This window comes from Zea mays, chromosome 1, assembly GCF_902167145.1.
Source record: "Zea mays cultivar B73 chromosome 1, Zm-B73-REFERENCE-NAM-5.0, whole genome shotgun sequence".
Classification (NCBI taxonomy): domain Eukaryota; kingdom Viridiplantae; phylum Streptophyta; class Magnoliopsida; order Poales; family Poaceae; genus Zea; species Zea mays.
In genome coordinates, this window is record NC_050096.1 from 172,166,130 (window position 1) to 172,179,798 (window position 13,669).

The window sequence follows — 13,669 nt, forward strand, 5'->3', positions numbered from 1 at the left end:
TTCAATTAAACCTTAGTTTATAGATTTGAATCCACCTTTTTACATTACTATTTACTTAATTTAGAAAAAATGTACTTTACAGAGAAAGGGATATATCATTAAAGGCTACTTTAACTCATTCTTCTGAAGAATCATTTAGGAATCCCAAAATAGATTTTTGGGTGTTACAATAACATAAGATTGTGTGGCAAAAATTTGAAATAGGAAAGAATAAAGGAAATAACAAAAGAAAAAGGAAAAAGAAAAAAAAGAAATGGGGAGGACAAACCCACATGGGCCAAAACCTCCTCGGCCCAACTCGACCCACCGGCCCAGCCGTAGCGGTGCGCCGACAGGCGGGGCTTGCCCGTCATTCACGTGGTGCGCACCCATCTCCAACAGTCACTGACACGCGACACCATCACGTTAGGCTCGGTCACCGTGCCACGTTCCTCGGCTTGCATCGCTTCCAAGTAGGGTCCACCCGTCATTCACTCAGATGCTCGCGTTCTTTACTTGGGTGCCGCTGCCCAGTGGGACCCCGTGTTAGTTTGCTCTCCTTCCCTATCCGCGCGCGGCGCTCGCAAGTCGCCACCAACCACACCAATCGTGCTCGCGAGCCCAACTCTAGCTGGAGTTTGTTAGACTGTCCGCAACGCTTCACCCTACACCTCCCCTACCCTATTACTGTGCATCCTATAGCGGCTACAGTGTTCCCCTACCTCCCGCAGCGGCGAGCGCCACCCTCTCCCCTACCTCGCCGCACTCTTCTCTCTCACGCCACATGCAGGGGATGACTGTAGCCGCCCCCTCGCCTTCTTCGCGCGGACGGAGCCGACCGCGGAAGACAACGGAAACTTCCCGCTCCACCTCGCTTCGCCTCGAATCGTCCGCGGAAGAGAGATTTTGCGCGGCGACGCGGCGGCGGATCTCCCGTCGGGCTGTGGAGTCGGCCCCGGCCCCGCTCAGTTGCGCAGAAGACGAACTCGACTTCGTCTCCACGCAGTTCCGTTCGCGACCGAAGACAAAGTGGGGTCAAATCCGCTTCGCACGAGGTACCCCGCTTCCGATTCGTTGCCTTCCGTATCCGACCTTGGACGGCTCCATCAGATCCACACGGAGACGCTACGATTCGGCGTGGTGCGGCCGAGATCTCCCCTTCTTAAGGTAATACCTTGTTCAACCTCGTCAAATCCATACTTATTTGACGATTCATTTCGAACAGCACTCGTTTTTTTCTTCGATTCGCCGTGTACCGGGCGAGATCCTACCGTGTTGAGGTATACCATGTTGTACCCCGTCATATGAATACTTCATTGAACAATGATTTACAACACCTATGGTTTAGTTCAACAATCCTAGTTTATTTTCCCCAACCCTTACGACTTTACCAGATCCACACTTTTAGTTTAAGCTGTCACCTTGTTACATTGTTCATCCTCCCATTTACGTACCTGCTGCAACAAACTTTGTACCCTTGTTTCGGTTTAGGATTTGTAGTCCATACAGACGGCCCCTCCAAATTTTGAGTTCACCCTTAGTTGCCAATGCAAGCAAAGATTTGGAACCTCGTATCCTAACATTAGCCATGCCGGTGTACTGCATTTGCCCAGTCAAGATGAATCCAATGAAGCAGATATTTATTAAGTGAACAACTTGTATTTGTGGTGTTTCTGTCCAATGTTACCATATCAAACCATTGTAGTCTTGAGCAATAAATGTCAGAGGACTGAGAACCCGATTACTTCACGAATACACGTATTTTCATTAATTAGTCAGTACAATTCATGACATGTTCATTTACCTTTGACTATGATTAGCTGCCTCATCATGTGTGTGCCTGAACATTGGTTTGACCCACAAACATATGTAATGTTCAAGACTTCATCTTGTGTTTCATGCATAACACTTGTTGCTGCCAACAAATATTTTACTGATAAGTAGTTTCTACATATCTGTTATTTTCCCCAGCCTTTAGGACAGTGATGGTACATAAGAGTTACGATTTTGAATATCTAGTTTGTACATCCCTTATATTTGGTACTAGTATGTAATGTTGTTGCATGTTTTTATGACACCCTTGTGGTTGAAACAAAATTAGTATGTAATTTTATATGGAAACTTTTGTCATTACAACAATGCATATGCTTTTAAAGTGTTTAAACATGTTACTTCATAAATTAAATGTTTGCAGCCCATTTGTGAATGGCATCCTCCCAAGAAGATAAGATGAAGGCTTTGATGAAAGTCCTTGTCGACTGTACAGAGGATGCCACAAAATCCCTGGGGGGTTTAGTTGATCATGCATTAGACCACATGCATGACGAAGAAATCCTAGCTAGGACATTGTTTGCTATCAAAGATAAACTAGAGTTGCTTCAGCAGGATGCCTTAGAGGCAAAAGTCCAAGCGTTTCCAAAACTAGCTAAGTACGACTGGGATGACATCAGTGTTGATCCTCCCTCTCCGTCACCCCCTCCAACAGTTACTGATCCTTCTGTTGACGAAGAGGAGTTCTACTGCCCCGACGTGAGTGACGAATGGTATTTCAGTGATTCAGATAGGTCTACCCGTAATAGCTACTGGAATATGTTTTAGGGTTACGTTGGCAGTGAAAGGTACATGACATCCTTTTGAACACCCATATGTCATGTATGTCTATGTCTAAGCAGTAGACTGTCCGAAGAAGTACTTAGTTCGATGTAAGGAATAATTGTAGTCTGGGAACTTTGCTCAGTATGAACTCTAATGTGTTTGGTTTAGTAATGTAACCTTTAATGCGAACCTTTTATTATAATTGTTACAGTTTTTTATGTTTGATTTCTAAATCATTACTTCAAATGCATATGCTGAAATGTTACTCTTATTACCATCTCACTTAATCTGTCCCCTGTCCACCCTTACTAGAATGGACCCATCAAACAATGCGACTTCTTCTCAGTCCATGTCAAACTCATCTATTGGCCAGCAGTTTGTTCCTCCACCCCCTATGTGGCCCACGGCTTACATGCAGCAGAGTGCTATGGATTGTAACCTCGTGGGAAATCTGAATTTTCCAAACCCTGCTCAAGGTCCGACAACATTGTGGGCACCCATGCATACAGGGAATACTTCTTCCCAATCTTCCATGATTCCGGCCTCTCAATCAGCTATGTACTGGAATCATTATTTGAATTTTGTGAGGAATCCTCTTGGGCCACCAGAAGTAAACTCATTTCCTGATTGCATTCCACCATTCAATACCAGTACACCATTGCAGGGTTCGAATAATATACCTTCCATACCTGTGAATTTGGACTCAGATGCAGAACATAGTGTTCAAGACATCAATAGTCCTGAAAAGAATGCACCTCCAATACAAAAACCCAAAAAGGCTAAGGAACAAAACTTTACTAGCCCTGAAGATCTTCTACTTTGCACAACGTGGTTGCAAATTAGCAGTGACCCTGTTGTGCACACTGGCCAACGTAGGGAGGGCCTTTGGGCTAGAATTGAAAAAAGATACAACGAACAGAGGGGGAACTTTCCTTGCCGAGTGAACAGAGCGCTTAGCAGCAGATGGGATAAGATAAGAGCAGATGTAAGTAAGTTTGCTGGATACTATTCAAGAGTTCTTAGAGAGAAACAAAGTGGGTTAACTGATGACGACAAGGTAACCAAAATTTTCATGACTTTAAATCATTTACAAATGATTCTATATACATGTTAACACATTTGTAAAATTAAACCATAATTTGTACAGACTTCGAAGGCCGCAACATTATTTGCACACGAGGAGAACAAAAATTTCCAGTACATGCATTGCTGGCACCAACTAAAGGGAGAACCGAAATGGGAGAGCATTTGTAGTGCCCAATCGTTCCGCGGATTGAATGCAAATCCAGTTGGGTCAACAGGTACTCCGTCTGCTCCGACAACTGAAAATGATAGTTCATCAGCAGGGTTGACAGGAAAACGGCCGCGTGGTCGTGATTTCAGTAAATCAGAGAGAAACAAACCTGCATCATCTTCATCTCCAGAGTACCTTAGCCGTTTGCAAGAAATAACTGAAAAACAAATTCAGAGGTCCATTGAAAAGGGTGCAAAAAAAGAGAAGTGCACAGAAGAAGACAGGGAAATGGAGAAAAAGAGGTTAGAATTGGAAGCCAAAAAGGTCATCATACGAAAAAGGGAATTGAAACTTCAAGAACTAGAATCTGCTGAAAAAAGATTAGAAAGGCTGGAGGCAACGAATGAAGAAGATGTCCAACCCCATGTTTGGATTATGATACAGAAACAAAAACAGAAGTTGCAAGAATTCATATTTGGTTACGAGTGAAACATTTATTCGGTTACTGGTAACTTGAACTTGTTTTACTGAACCTGTTTGTATTATTTGTTTATGTGAGAACGTTACATTTGTTTGGCAGACCATTATAATATTTGTACGAACCATAAGTCGTCAAGGACAGTCGTGCAGTGCTGTTTGTTCTATGGTGGTGTAATCGACAATAATTATTTCCAGTTCATGTGAACATGTTTGCTTCAATTTTCATATGTTAGCTGCGTGTTCAGCATGGAATCGCTTGTGATGTGTACAAATCGTTTACAGTGTTCATGTTATTTTGTTGAACGAACAAGTACAGGTTTGCACTGAAATACTTCTTTATTTCTGAAATACGTAGGACTTGCGAATGGAAATTACACATAGTAGAATCTAGTTTCCATAAACTTGTGCATACGAATGCTCAAGTTTACATGCTACCACGCCGAGCCCACAAATGCTCGACAAGGTCATTTTGGAGGGAGCAAGATCTTTCTTGGCGACGAAGATCGAAGTGGTTAATCACCCATTCTGCCCTTCCTTCAGCAATAAGATGTGGTGCTTGGCTCGTTGAAGTGTTATCTCCAAAATCAGTATTAGCTGCAAATGCCCCTTCGTCTTCAACAATCATGTTGTGCATTATGATGCAAGCAGTTATAATTTCAGTTAAACGATTACGATTCCAACCATATGCTGGACCTCGCAGCACCGCCCACCTAGCTTGAAGAACTCCAAATGCACGCTCAATATCCTTTCGACAACTTTCCTGCATTTGTGTGAAATAGACTTTCTTTTGCTCATATGGGTGCCTTATAGCTTTTACGAAAGTTGGCCAGTTCGGGTATATACCATCAGCAAGGTAATATCCGAAGTTATATGCATTACCATTAACTGTGTAATGCACAGGTGGCATTCGGCCTGATGTCATGGGGTCGAAAACTGGTGATCGGTGGAGCACGTTCACGTCGTTGTTTGTCCCGGGCATGCCAAAGAAAGCATGCCAAATCCAAAGGTCATACGTTGCCACTGCTTCTAGGATCATAGACGCTCGACCATTTCTGCCACAAAACTGACCACGCCATGCGGTAGGACAGTTCCGCCACTCCCAATGCATGCAATCTATAGAACCCAACATCCCTGGGAAACCCCTTGATTCGCTATGGTGCATGATGCGTGTTATGTCAGCTTCGTTAGGAGTTCGTAGGTACCAGGCACTGAAGTATGCAATGATACCTCGACAGAAATGATGAAGCCATTCCCTCGCTGTCGACTCCCCTATTTGAATGTACTCGTCTACAGCATCTGAAGGTAACCCATATGCTAGTACCCGCAATGCCGCACAAACTTTTTGTAGTGGACCTAGACCAGGCATACCAGTTGCGTCTACCCGTTGTGTAAAGTACGAATCATGTTGTTGAAGACCTTGCAAGATTCTCAGGAAGAGAAGCCTACTCATGCGGAACCTAAGTTTGTAATAAAAAAAATTTGTAATGAAATTGCAAATATGAAACCGTAATGGAATAATAATGTGTGGGTACCTTCTACGAAAGACGTGGGGTGGATACACAGGGTTCTCGGCGAAGTAGTGATGATGGATAAGATTTTCTCCACGAAAATGATCTCTATGAATAACCCGTCGAGGCAAACGGGACCGTCGTTGCAGGTGGCGTCTCGCCTCTATGTTTAGGACAAGAAGATTGACAAGCATAAGTGTTTCCTCCTCACTATCACTCGAGTAAGAGTCTTCATCGCTATGGCTGTGAGACATACTGTGAAATGTTGGAATTGTTGATGTAGTGAAGTTTGTTTTGACATTTGTGAAGACATGGATTGCATATATATAGGGCAGAGGAATGCGGCTTCAGGTGCAAGCTAGTGGCTTCGCACGAAAGACAAACATGGCTTTCATTGGAAGGCAATTGCGGCTTGTCCCATACGACTAGTGTTTTTTGGTGACCATGAAATTTGATTTCTTATCACAGGATGGATAAAACGTGATCACAAAAAAATGCACATTCAAATGTATTGTAAAATAATAGTTGTTATATATTTTTTGTGGTAGTAATTGTAAAGTAATTATTTTTTATAAATTTTATTTTTGAATACATGCGTAACACGTCGGATGGGTGAAAAATAATTAAAGAAAATGAAAATTGAAGTTGGTTAAAGTTAGTTATATGGAAATGGTTTTTTAATGAGTAGAGGGATATATAGGGGAAAGTATAGGGGGAACGGTTGCGGGACGAGTGAATATAGGGGATGGAATCTTGCTGACGTGGCTGCATAGTAACATTTAGGGGGAAAAATTTAGGGGGCACGGTTGCGGACAGTCTTATAACGACGTCTCCGGGGGTATAAACACCGTGCGCCAGGACCTTGTTTCCCCTTCCTCGCCGTACTTCAGTCACTGACTACAGAGAGGGAGTGAGAGAACGCAGAGAAGTCAGCCACCGCCGCTATCCTTGATCTCGACGCCGCACGGTGCCCTAAGAGGTCTCGGGTGATAAGTCAAAGACAGTGAAGGTAGGAGGATTGAATTCAGGGATGCTTGGATGACGGAGACTTCGGCGAATGCTCGTCGAACTTCACTGGAGACGTCGTGCTGCCATTCACCAGGACTACAACGCTCTGTAGCTCTCCAAAAATGGTACCTGCTCCCATTGAGTTCATATTGTTCTTCTCTTTGCGAATCTAGGGTTAGATGGGTAAAACGGTGTTGGACACCAAAATGAGCGAACGGTCCGGCCCTTGGGCTCGGACGGTCCACGTGTCCCGAGATTAGATTAACTCGGATGTTTATTCTTATCTCGTGCATGGTTATCCATCTAATCACGTGGGAGTTTGTTGGCTATCTCTTAGGAAAAGGTCCAGACCTCCTCCCCTATAAATATAAAGGGGTACAGCCGATTGAGAACCCCCGAACACATTCCAATTGAACCAATTACCTTACTTACTTTTCCTGCCCTAGGAGTACATGTAGCATAGTTCTAGTTGTAGTCTTCCACATATCCACCTCCACCCCTATTCGACTCTATGTCGTCTAGATCCGTCTTCGGTGGCCTGCCGATCCCAAGACGACCCTAGGATCTCACCCCTCCCGGGGGGGGCAAGATCTAATTGTCCATCCAAGACCTCTTCCTCGAATTGATCTCTTAATTCCTAGGCGATTCCACGTTATCTGGGGACGCCCCAGGTGACCTGTCGATCCAGAGCACCTTAAGATCTTTCCCCCCAGGGGACGAGATCTAGATTCCAACAAGGAGGAGGAAGACGACCCTGTCGCCAGGTCACGGACCGTCCGACCCAGAGCTGCGGACCGTTCGGCGTGACGTAGGAAAGACACCGCTCCTGCGCCCAGGTCGCGGACCGTCCGGCCCAGGGCCACGGACCGTCCGCGCCTGAGCAGAGAGCACCACCGCCGGTTCTTGTTGAGTGATTGGCGCCCGAAAAAGGTGCCAACATACTTTTTGGCGACTCCGCTGGGGACGAAATTGCAGATCTACAAAATCAGGCTTACATGGCCGATTCTATAGATCTCAACAGTGCTTCTCCAAACAGCAACACAAGGTTGACTAATTTATCGGCCGCTGAGCATAAAAGATTAGAAGATGGCATGAAGAAAATAGACGAGGAGGCCCACCGACAAAAGGATCAGGTGCTCAAGGTGGCAGATAAGTGGTACCTCTCGCACTTCAGGGTAGACTGCCACTAGAAGACCGTCCAAGAGAGGGAGATAAACGCCGAGTATATGTTAGCCGTGCTGCAACAGCTCCCCACGATAGGTGATGCTAGGTCAGCCGATGATATTCCATCTATTAAAATTTCTTTTGATAATCAGATTAAAAGTATCATGGAGGATATAGAGAGGATGGCACATGCATTAGGAAAAACTCACATGCCTAATTTTTTATCACATAAATTAGGCGCTGAAACAATTGCGCCGAACACATCGGCAACAAATGGGTTTCCCTAGCCATATTCTGGTATGCGGGTGGACTCATATCCAGGACGACCGTCACCACCATCTTCGCTAAATGGTGAGTCAACTCTGAGCACGTCCGGATCGTCCGCACACAATCGCGGACCGTCTGGCCCTCCGTCAAACCGTCCGGCACCCTGCACCGGACAGTCCGGGGTTACACAGAGCCCACCACAAGGGTCACAGGTGTTGCCTAACGTGACCGGACAGTTCGAGGATAGTACCGGACCGTCCGATCCACCCGCAGACCGTCCGACTGTGTAGGTTGGATCGTCCAGAGTACCAGAAGTCACATGTGATCCGCCTAGTGTGGAAGGCCGGCATAAATATAACCGGCCACCCAAGCCCCAAGACCCAAAAAAGTCACATGTCCCTGAGCTTGTTTGGCCCACTAAGGCCAAACCTTCTGTTCGCTCTCACCCGCACTCGACACAAAAGGAAAAGGTTAAGTTCACATTTAATATTACTAAGTGTGATAAAATATTTGATGAGTTGCTTAAACATGGTAATATTAAATTATCACATATAATTCCTTTGGTTGAAGAATTAAAAGGGCGTATATATTGTAAATGGCATGGCTCCTTTCTTCATAACACCAATGATTGTGCTGTCTTTCGTCGGCAAATACAATCAGCTATAAATGAAGGCCGGTTGAGGTTTCGAAAGGAGGTGAGGATTGACAGGCCACCTGTCCCTCCCACCACATTAGAGCCGACAAGCAAAAAAGTCATAGTTCGGCCCTGTGCAGCTGATAAAAGCAAAGATAAAAATATCGTCATTGGTGATCCCCGCACACCAAATATGTCACGCAGAATGGTTACTCAGAAAACTCCGGACAAAAGAAAGACTGAAGGCACCGAGGGGCAAGCATGATCGGACACCCGATCACGGTCACCTGTCCTGCGTACGCCGGACGATCCGGGTACTAAGGTCGAACAGTCTGAGACAGGAGCAGACGATCTGGCTATAATGGTCGGACAGTCCGTAGACAGTCAGAAGCAGCAACCTCAGACCACCGGACCACAAGGTTCCAAAACAAGTTTTAGGAAACAAAATACTACTAAGACGTCTGGACGACTCAGCAGAGTCGGCCCTACTTTTGGTCAGTTGCTTGCCAAATATACGAAGAAGGCCGTTCCACACAACCGGCCAATAAAGCAGACGAAGTCAAAAGGGCGATCTGTGTGAAAGCAAAAGCCGACTAAATGGACCCAAAAGGTAGCACAACCAAGATCGCCTTGTCATCCTCCTCCGGGGATAGCATGGTGCGTCCCATTCTATCCATCGCCGATGTGTTGTCCTGCTCATGTGTGGGGTGGTACGGCGATGAATTCGTATTACTGGCCCAATCCGTTTGCTTATTTGGGCTGGGGGCACCACAAGTTTTTGCCTATTGACAGGTTGATCAGGTAGACATGGCCGAAGAGGATGCGATCCTAAATGACCTCTGTGCATTAAAGTTCCATCAAGCATTTATATTATCTGATCGCAAGAGCCGATGACTTGCATCGAGCTGAGTCCTTACTTCGGGAACAAAAGCTCATGAGGTCAATTGTTTCCGAAGTTTTCGCTGATGCTTTTGGTTTGCCAAGCTCCACCAAAAGGCAGGGGGGCATATGTTGGACACCAAAATGAGCGAACGGTCCGACCCTTGGGCTCGGACGGTCCGCGTGTCCCGGGATTAGATTAACTTGGATGTTTATCCTTATCTCGTGCGTGATTATCCATCTAATCACGTGGGAGTTTGTTGGCTATCTCTTAGGAAAAGGTCCAGACCTCCTCCCCTATAAATATAAAGGGGTACGGCCGATTGAGAACCCCCGAACACATTCCAATCGAACCAATTACCTTACTTACTTTTCCTGCCCTAGGAGTACATGTAGCATAGTTCAAGTTGTAGTCTTCCACATATCCACCTCCACCCCTATTCGACTCTACGTCGTCTAGATCCGTCTTGGGTGGCATGCCGATCCCAAGACAACCCTAGGATCTCACCCCTCCCGGGGGGCAAGATCTAATTGTCCATCCAAGACCTCTTCCTCGAATTGATCTCTTAATTCCTAGGTGATTCCACGTTATCTGGGGACGCCCTAGGTGATCTATCGACCTAGAGCACCTTAAGATCTTTCCCCCCCACGGGATGAGATCTAGATTCTAGCAAGGAGGAGGAAGACGACCCTGTCGCCAGGTCGCGGACCGTCCGGCGTGACTCAGGAAAGACACCGCTCCTGCGCCCAGGTCGCGGACCGTCCGGCCCGGGGCCACGGACCGTCCGCGCCTGACCAGAGAGCACCACCGCCGGTTCTTGTTGAGTGATTGGCGCCTGAAAAAGGTGCCAACAAACGGGCATCGGGTGTCAATCTGGCTCACGCTGGCGAGGGCTTCACCGTGAACGAGGCCGACGCCGCTACGTCCCCATATTAGGAGGTTGAAGATTGGTCAGGGCTGTTGATCCGGACACCAATGGCTAGGATCAGGCCTTGCATACCCATTTGGCTGGGAGCCTTCGCGACCGTAGATCGGTAATTGGAGGGATGGGATTGGATTTCATTTAAACTTACTCTGCACTGCAGATCTTCAGATCGACGACCCCAAACGCATACCGATTCAGTGTAGACAGTTTTTAATCTATGCCATCAAAATATGATCAAATGGCCTTGGTTCACCCGTACCCCTTCGGCGTGGCTGGTTTGCTAAAGATTCCCTGTCTATTTTAGTTATCAACCCGTCATACAGATTAGTTCAAAAGAAATTATGAGTAGGTCCTAGAATTTACATAATAGACCCTGAACTTATTTAAAATAGTGGCGCAATCCGTTGATCCCTGTTCATTGATAAAATTAATTAGAAAATGATTTTTGTATGCAAAAGTAATCCTAATAACTTTAGAAAATGCATAACTAATTTATTTTAGCTCTGATTGAACCCATTCCAGTTGTATTAGGTTCATATTAATATTAACTACAATCTAGTAACCTTTTCTTGTTATTTAACATGTTGTCAAAAAATCAAGCACTTAATTGGTTTAGCCTATGTTTTAATTGCTCAAGCACATAAAACTTCGAAAAATCATATCTTATTCATTATAACTCTAATTTTAGCCGTTCTCGAACCTACGATTTCGTAGCAACGTGTAGAACATTATTATGCAGTTTGTTCTCATGTTTGGTATGATGTTAATTTTTGCCTATATCATGTTTGTATGTATTGTTGCGAGTAGACAAGCAATTGATCGAGGAACCTGGTACTCAGCAGGTGGAAAATACTGAGCAGGAGCTCGTTGAAGGCAAGTTGTGCCCTTGATCACTCTTCTTTACCTAATAATTTTTCTATTAATCATTATGATCTGCATAAGTTAATGTTGATGGGACCCAATAGGTCACCCTAGTTTGGTCATCTTTATACCTTGTTTACCACTGAAATTTTGGGTAGTATATGCTATTGCTTTATGTGGTTTTGGATGTTAAGATACACATTGTTGGGGCGAAGGCAAAGACGCCACCCTTCGCTCGTCGTCTCTCGCTGCAGTCGCTGGTTTGACGAAGACAAAACGGGCAGGGACACCCTTCGCTTCATTCAGCACAAGACGAAGGCCTGCGGTAACGGGCCCCGCGTGGCCGCCTTTGTGTTACGGGCCTAGTTTGTAAAGGCATTCTTGTAATTACGGCTTGTAACCCCGCTTTATGGGAATATTCTGGGGATAAACTAGGTGTCTGAGGGCACATGCGTCCTTAACACAAGGCGCTGGGCACTCAGATACCTATAAATACCCCCGCACAGTGCCCGTGAGAGGCCAGATCAACAGAGCTATTGCCCCCGTGCACGTAACCCTGTTGTCACCACCGTTCACCCTTGTTGGCCTCCTTGCTGCTGAGAGCAAGTTCCAACACACATTATTCATGATCATGCTATTTATTGTCAATGAGTTATTTATTGTTTATGATAAGATCATTATGTTAATTGGAATATGGAGCGACCACCTGAGAAAACAGTTCTTCCACAAGGGTGGTATGGGACGCCCTTGGCTGACTAATTAGGAAAGCTAGTCGGTGATGAATAGACCGAAAGGCACCATAACATCCCTGGAGGAGGATGACTAGGCGATCTTGGTTGCACCACTTTTTGGGCCAGTTTAGTCAGCCTTTGCTTTTGCACAGATCGTCTTCTTGTCTTTGTTTGTTTTATTGATCGGTTGCGTGGAACGACCTTATTCTTCATATATTTAGCAAGCTGCTGATCAAAAGTAGGGCAAACTCTGCGGAGCCGACTAGACGTCTTGGAAGTGTTTTGCTTCCTAGTACCCGTTTTATGACGTTGTGGTCCTACGGTCTGAGGTTGATGCTGCTTCTGGTCGTCTGCGGATCATACGACCTTCATAGCCGGACTATTCGTGCCTGTCTCGGACCGTCCGACCTTAGTGCCTGGACCGTCCGACGTACGTAGGACAGGTGACCCTGATCGGGTGTCCGATCGTGGTTGCTCCCAGCGCCTCATGCCTTTCTTTTGTTCGGAGCCTTCCGAGTAACCACTCTGCGTGACATATTTGGCATGCGAAGATCCCTAATGATGATATTTTTATCTTTTCTTTTATCAGCCACACATGGTCGAACTAAGACTTTTTTGCTCGTCGACTCTAATGTGGCGACAGGGACAGGTGGCCTATCAATCTTCACTAGGGGTGGGCACTTTTTTACCACAAACCGAAACCGCACCGAAGGGAATTTTTGGTTTTTTGGTAGTTCGGTTCGGTTTTTGTATCTAAGAAGTTTGGTTTTCAGTATCGTAGTTGGTTTTCACCTTATACTGAACCGAAATACCAAAAAAACTGAATACCAAACTTTATCAATTCTAAAATTTTACTATTCGATTATGTGAACTAAATGTGTGATGCAATTAAAATGTTATTCACTTATTTATATGTGATGTATGATGTATCTCTAAATATTTGTACCTATATAATTTTAATTTTTAAAATTATGTGCAATCTATCATGTAAACTTGTTGTATGTGTTGTCTTGAGTATAAGTTTGGTATTCGGTTTTTACCAAAAAATTGAAGTAAAAAACTGGAACTGAACTTCTTGTTTTTCATTTTCTAGAAAACCGATTAGTTTCTAATGTCTAGAAAACCTAAGTTTTTTAAAACCGAAAAACCGAACCGAAGTTTCATAAAAAACGAATGCCCAACCCTAATCTTCACCTCTTGAAATCACAATCGGCCTTTGTTTATAGTCAATTGTATTTGCCAATGGAGGACAACACAATTATTAGTGTTATGAAGAAAGGAGCCATGCCATTTACAATACACATTCCCTTTTAATTCTTCAACATGAGGAATTGTATGTGATAATTTAATATTACCATGTTTAAGTAACTCATCAAATATTTTATCACACTTAGTAATATTAA

At 44.8% G+C, this 13,669-nt stretch overlaps 1 protein-coding gene across 2 annotated transcripts; it reads left to right on the top strand.

Annotated features, from left to right (window-relative positions):
- The first annotated feature begins 522 nt into the window (after positions 1–522).
- LOC103626689 (uncharacterized) lies at positions 523–4,515 on the top strand. Of its 2 annotated transcripts, XM_008647085.4 has the most exons (3): positions 574–1,146; positions 2,887–3,631; positions 3,722–4,515. In XM_008647085.4, the coding sequence occupies exons 1-3, from the start codon at positions 764–766 to the stop codon at positions 4,295–4,297; spliced, it is 1,704 nt and encodes a 567-aa protein (XP_008645307.2). In that variant the 5' UTR covers positions 574–763; the 3' UTR covers positions 4,298–4,515. The 2 variants fall into 2 exon arrangements, 1 of the variants encoding a protein (XP_008645307.2); XR_002749672.2 differs by lacking the exons at positions 2,887–3,631; positions 3,722–4,515 and adding an exon at positions 2,174–2,792 and having other exon boundaries at positions 523–1,146.
- The last annotated feature ends 9,154 nt before the right edge of the window (positions 4,516–13,669 follow it).

What these genes read in the sequence shown, in the direction of transcription:
- LOC103626689 (XM_008647085.4), top strand. Translation starts at nt 764, where the DNA reads ATGCAGGGGATGACTGTAGCCGCCCCCTCGCCTTCTTCGCGCGGACGG. An exon ending in CGAGATCTCCCCTTCTTAAG is followed by an intron (nt 1,147 to 2,886) that starts GTAATACCTTGT and finishes CACCCTTACTAG; the next exon opens with AATGGACCCATCAAACAATG. An exon ending in GGTTAACTGATGACGACAAG is followed by an intron (nt 3,632 to 3,721) that starts GTAACCAAAATT and finishes TAATTTGTACAG; the next exon opens with ACTTCGAAGGCCGCAACATT.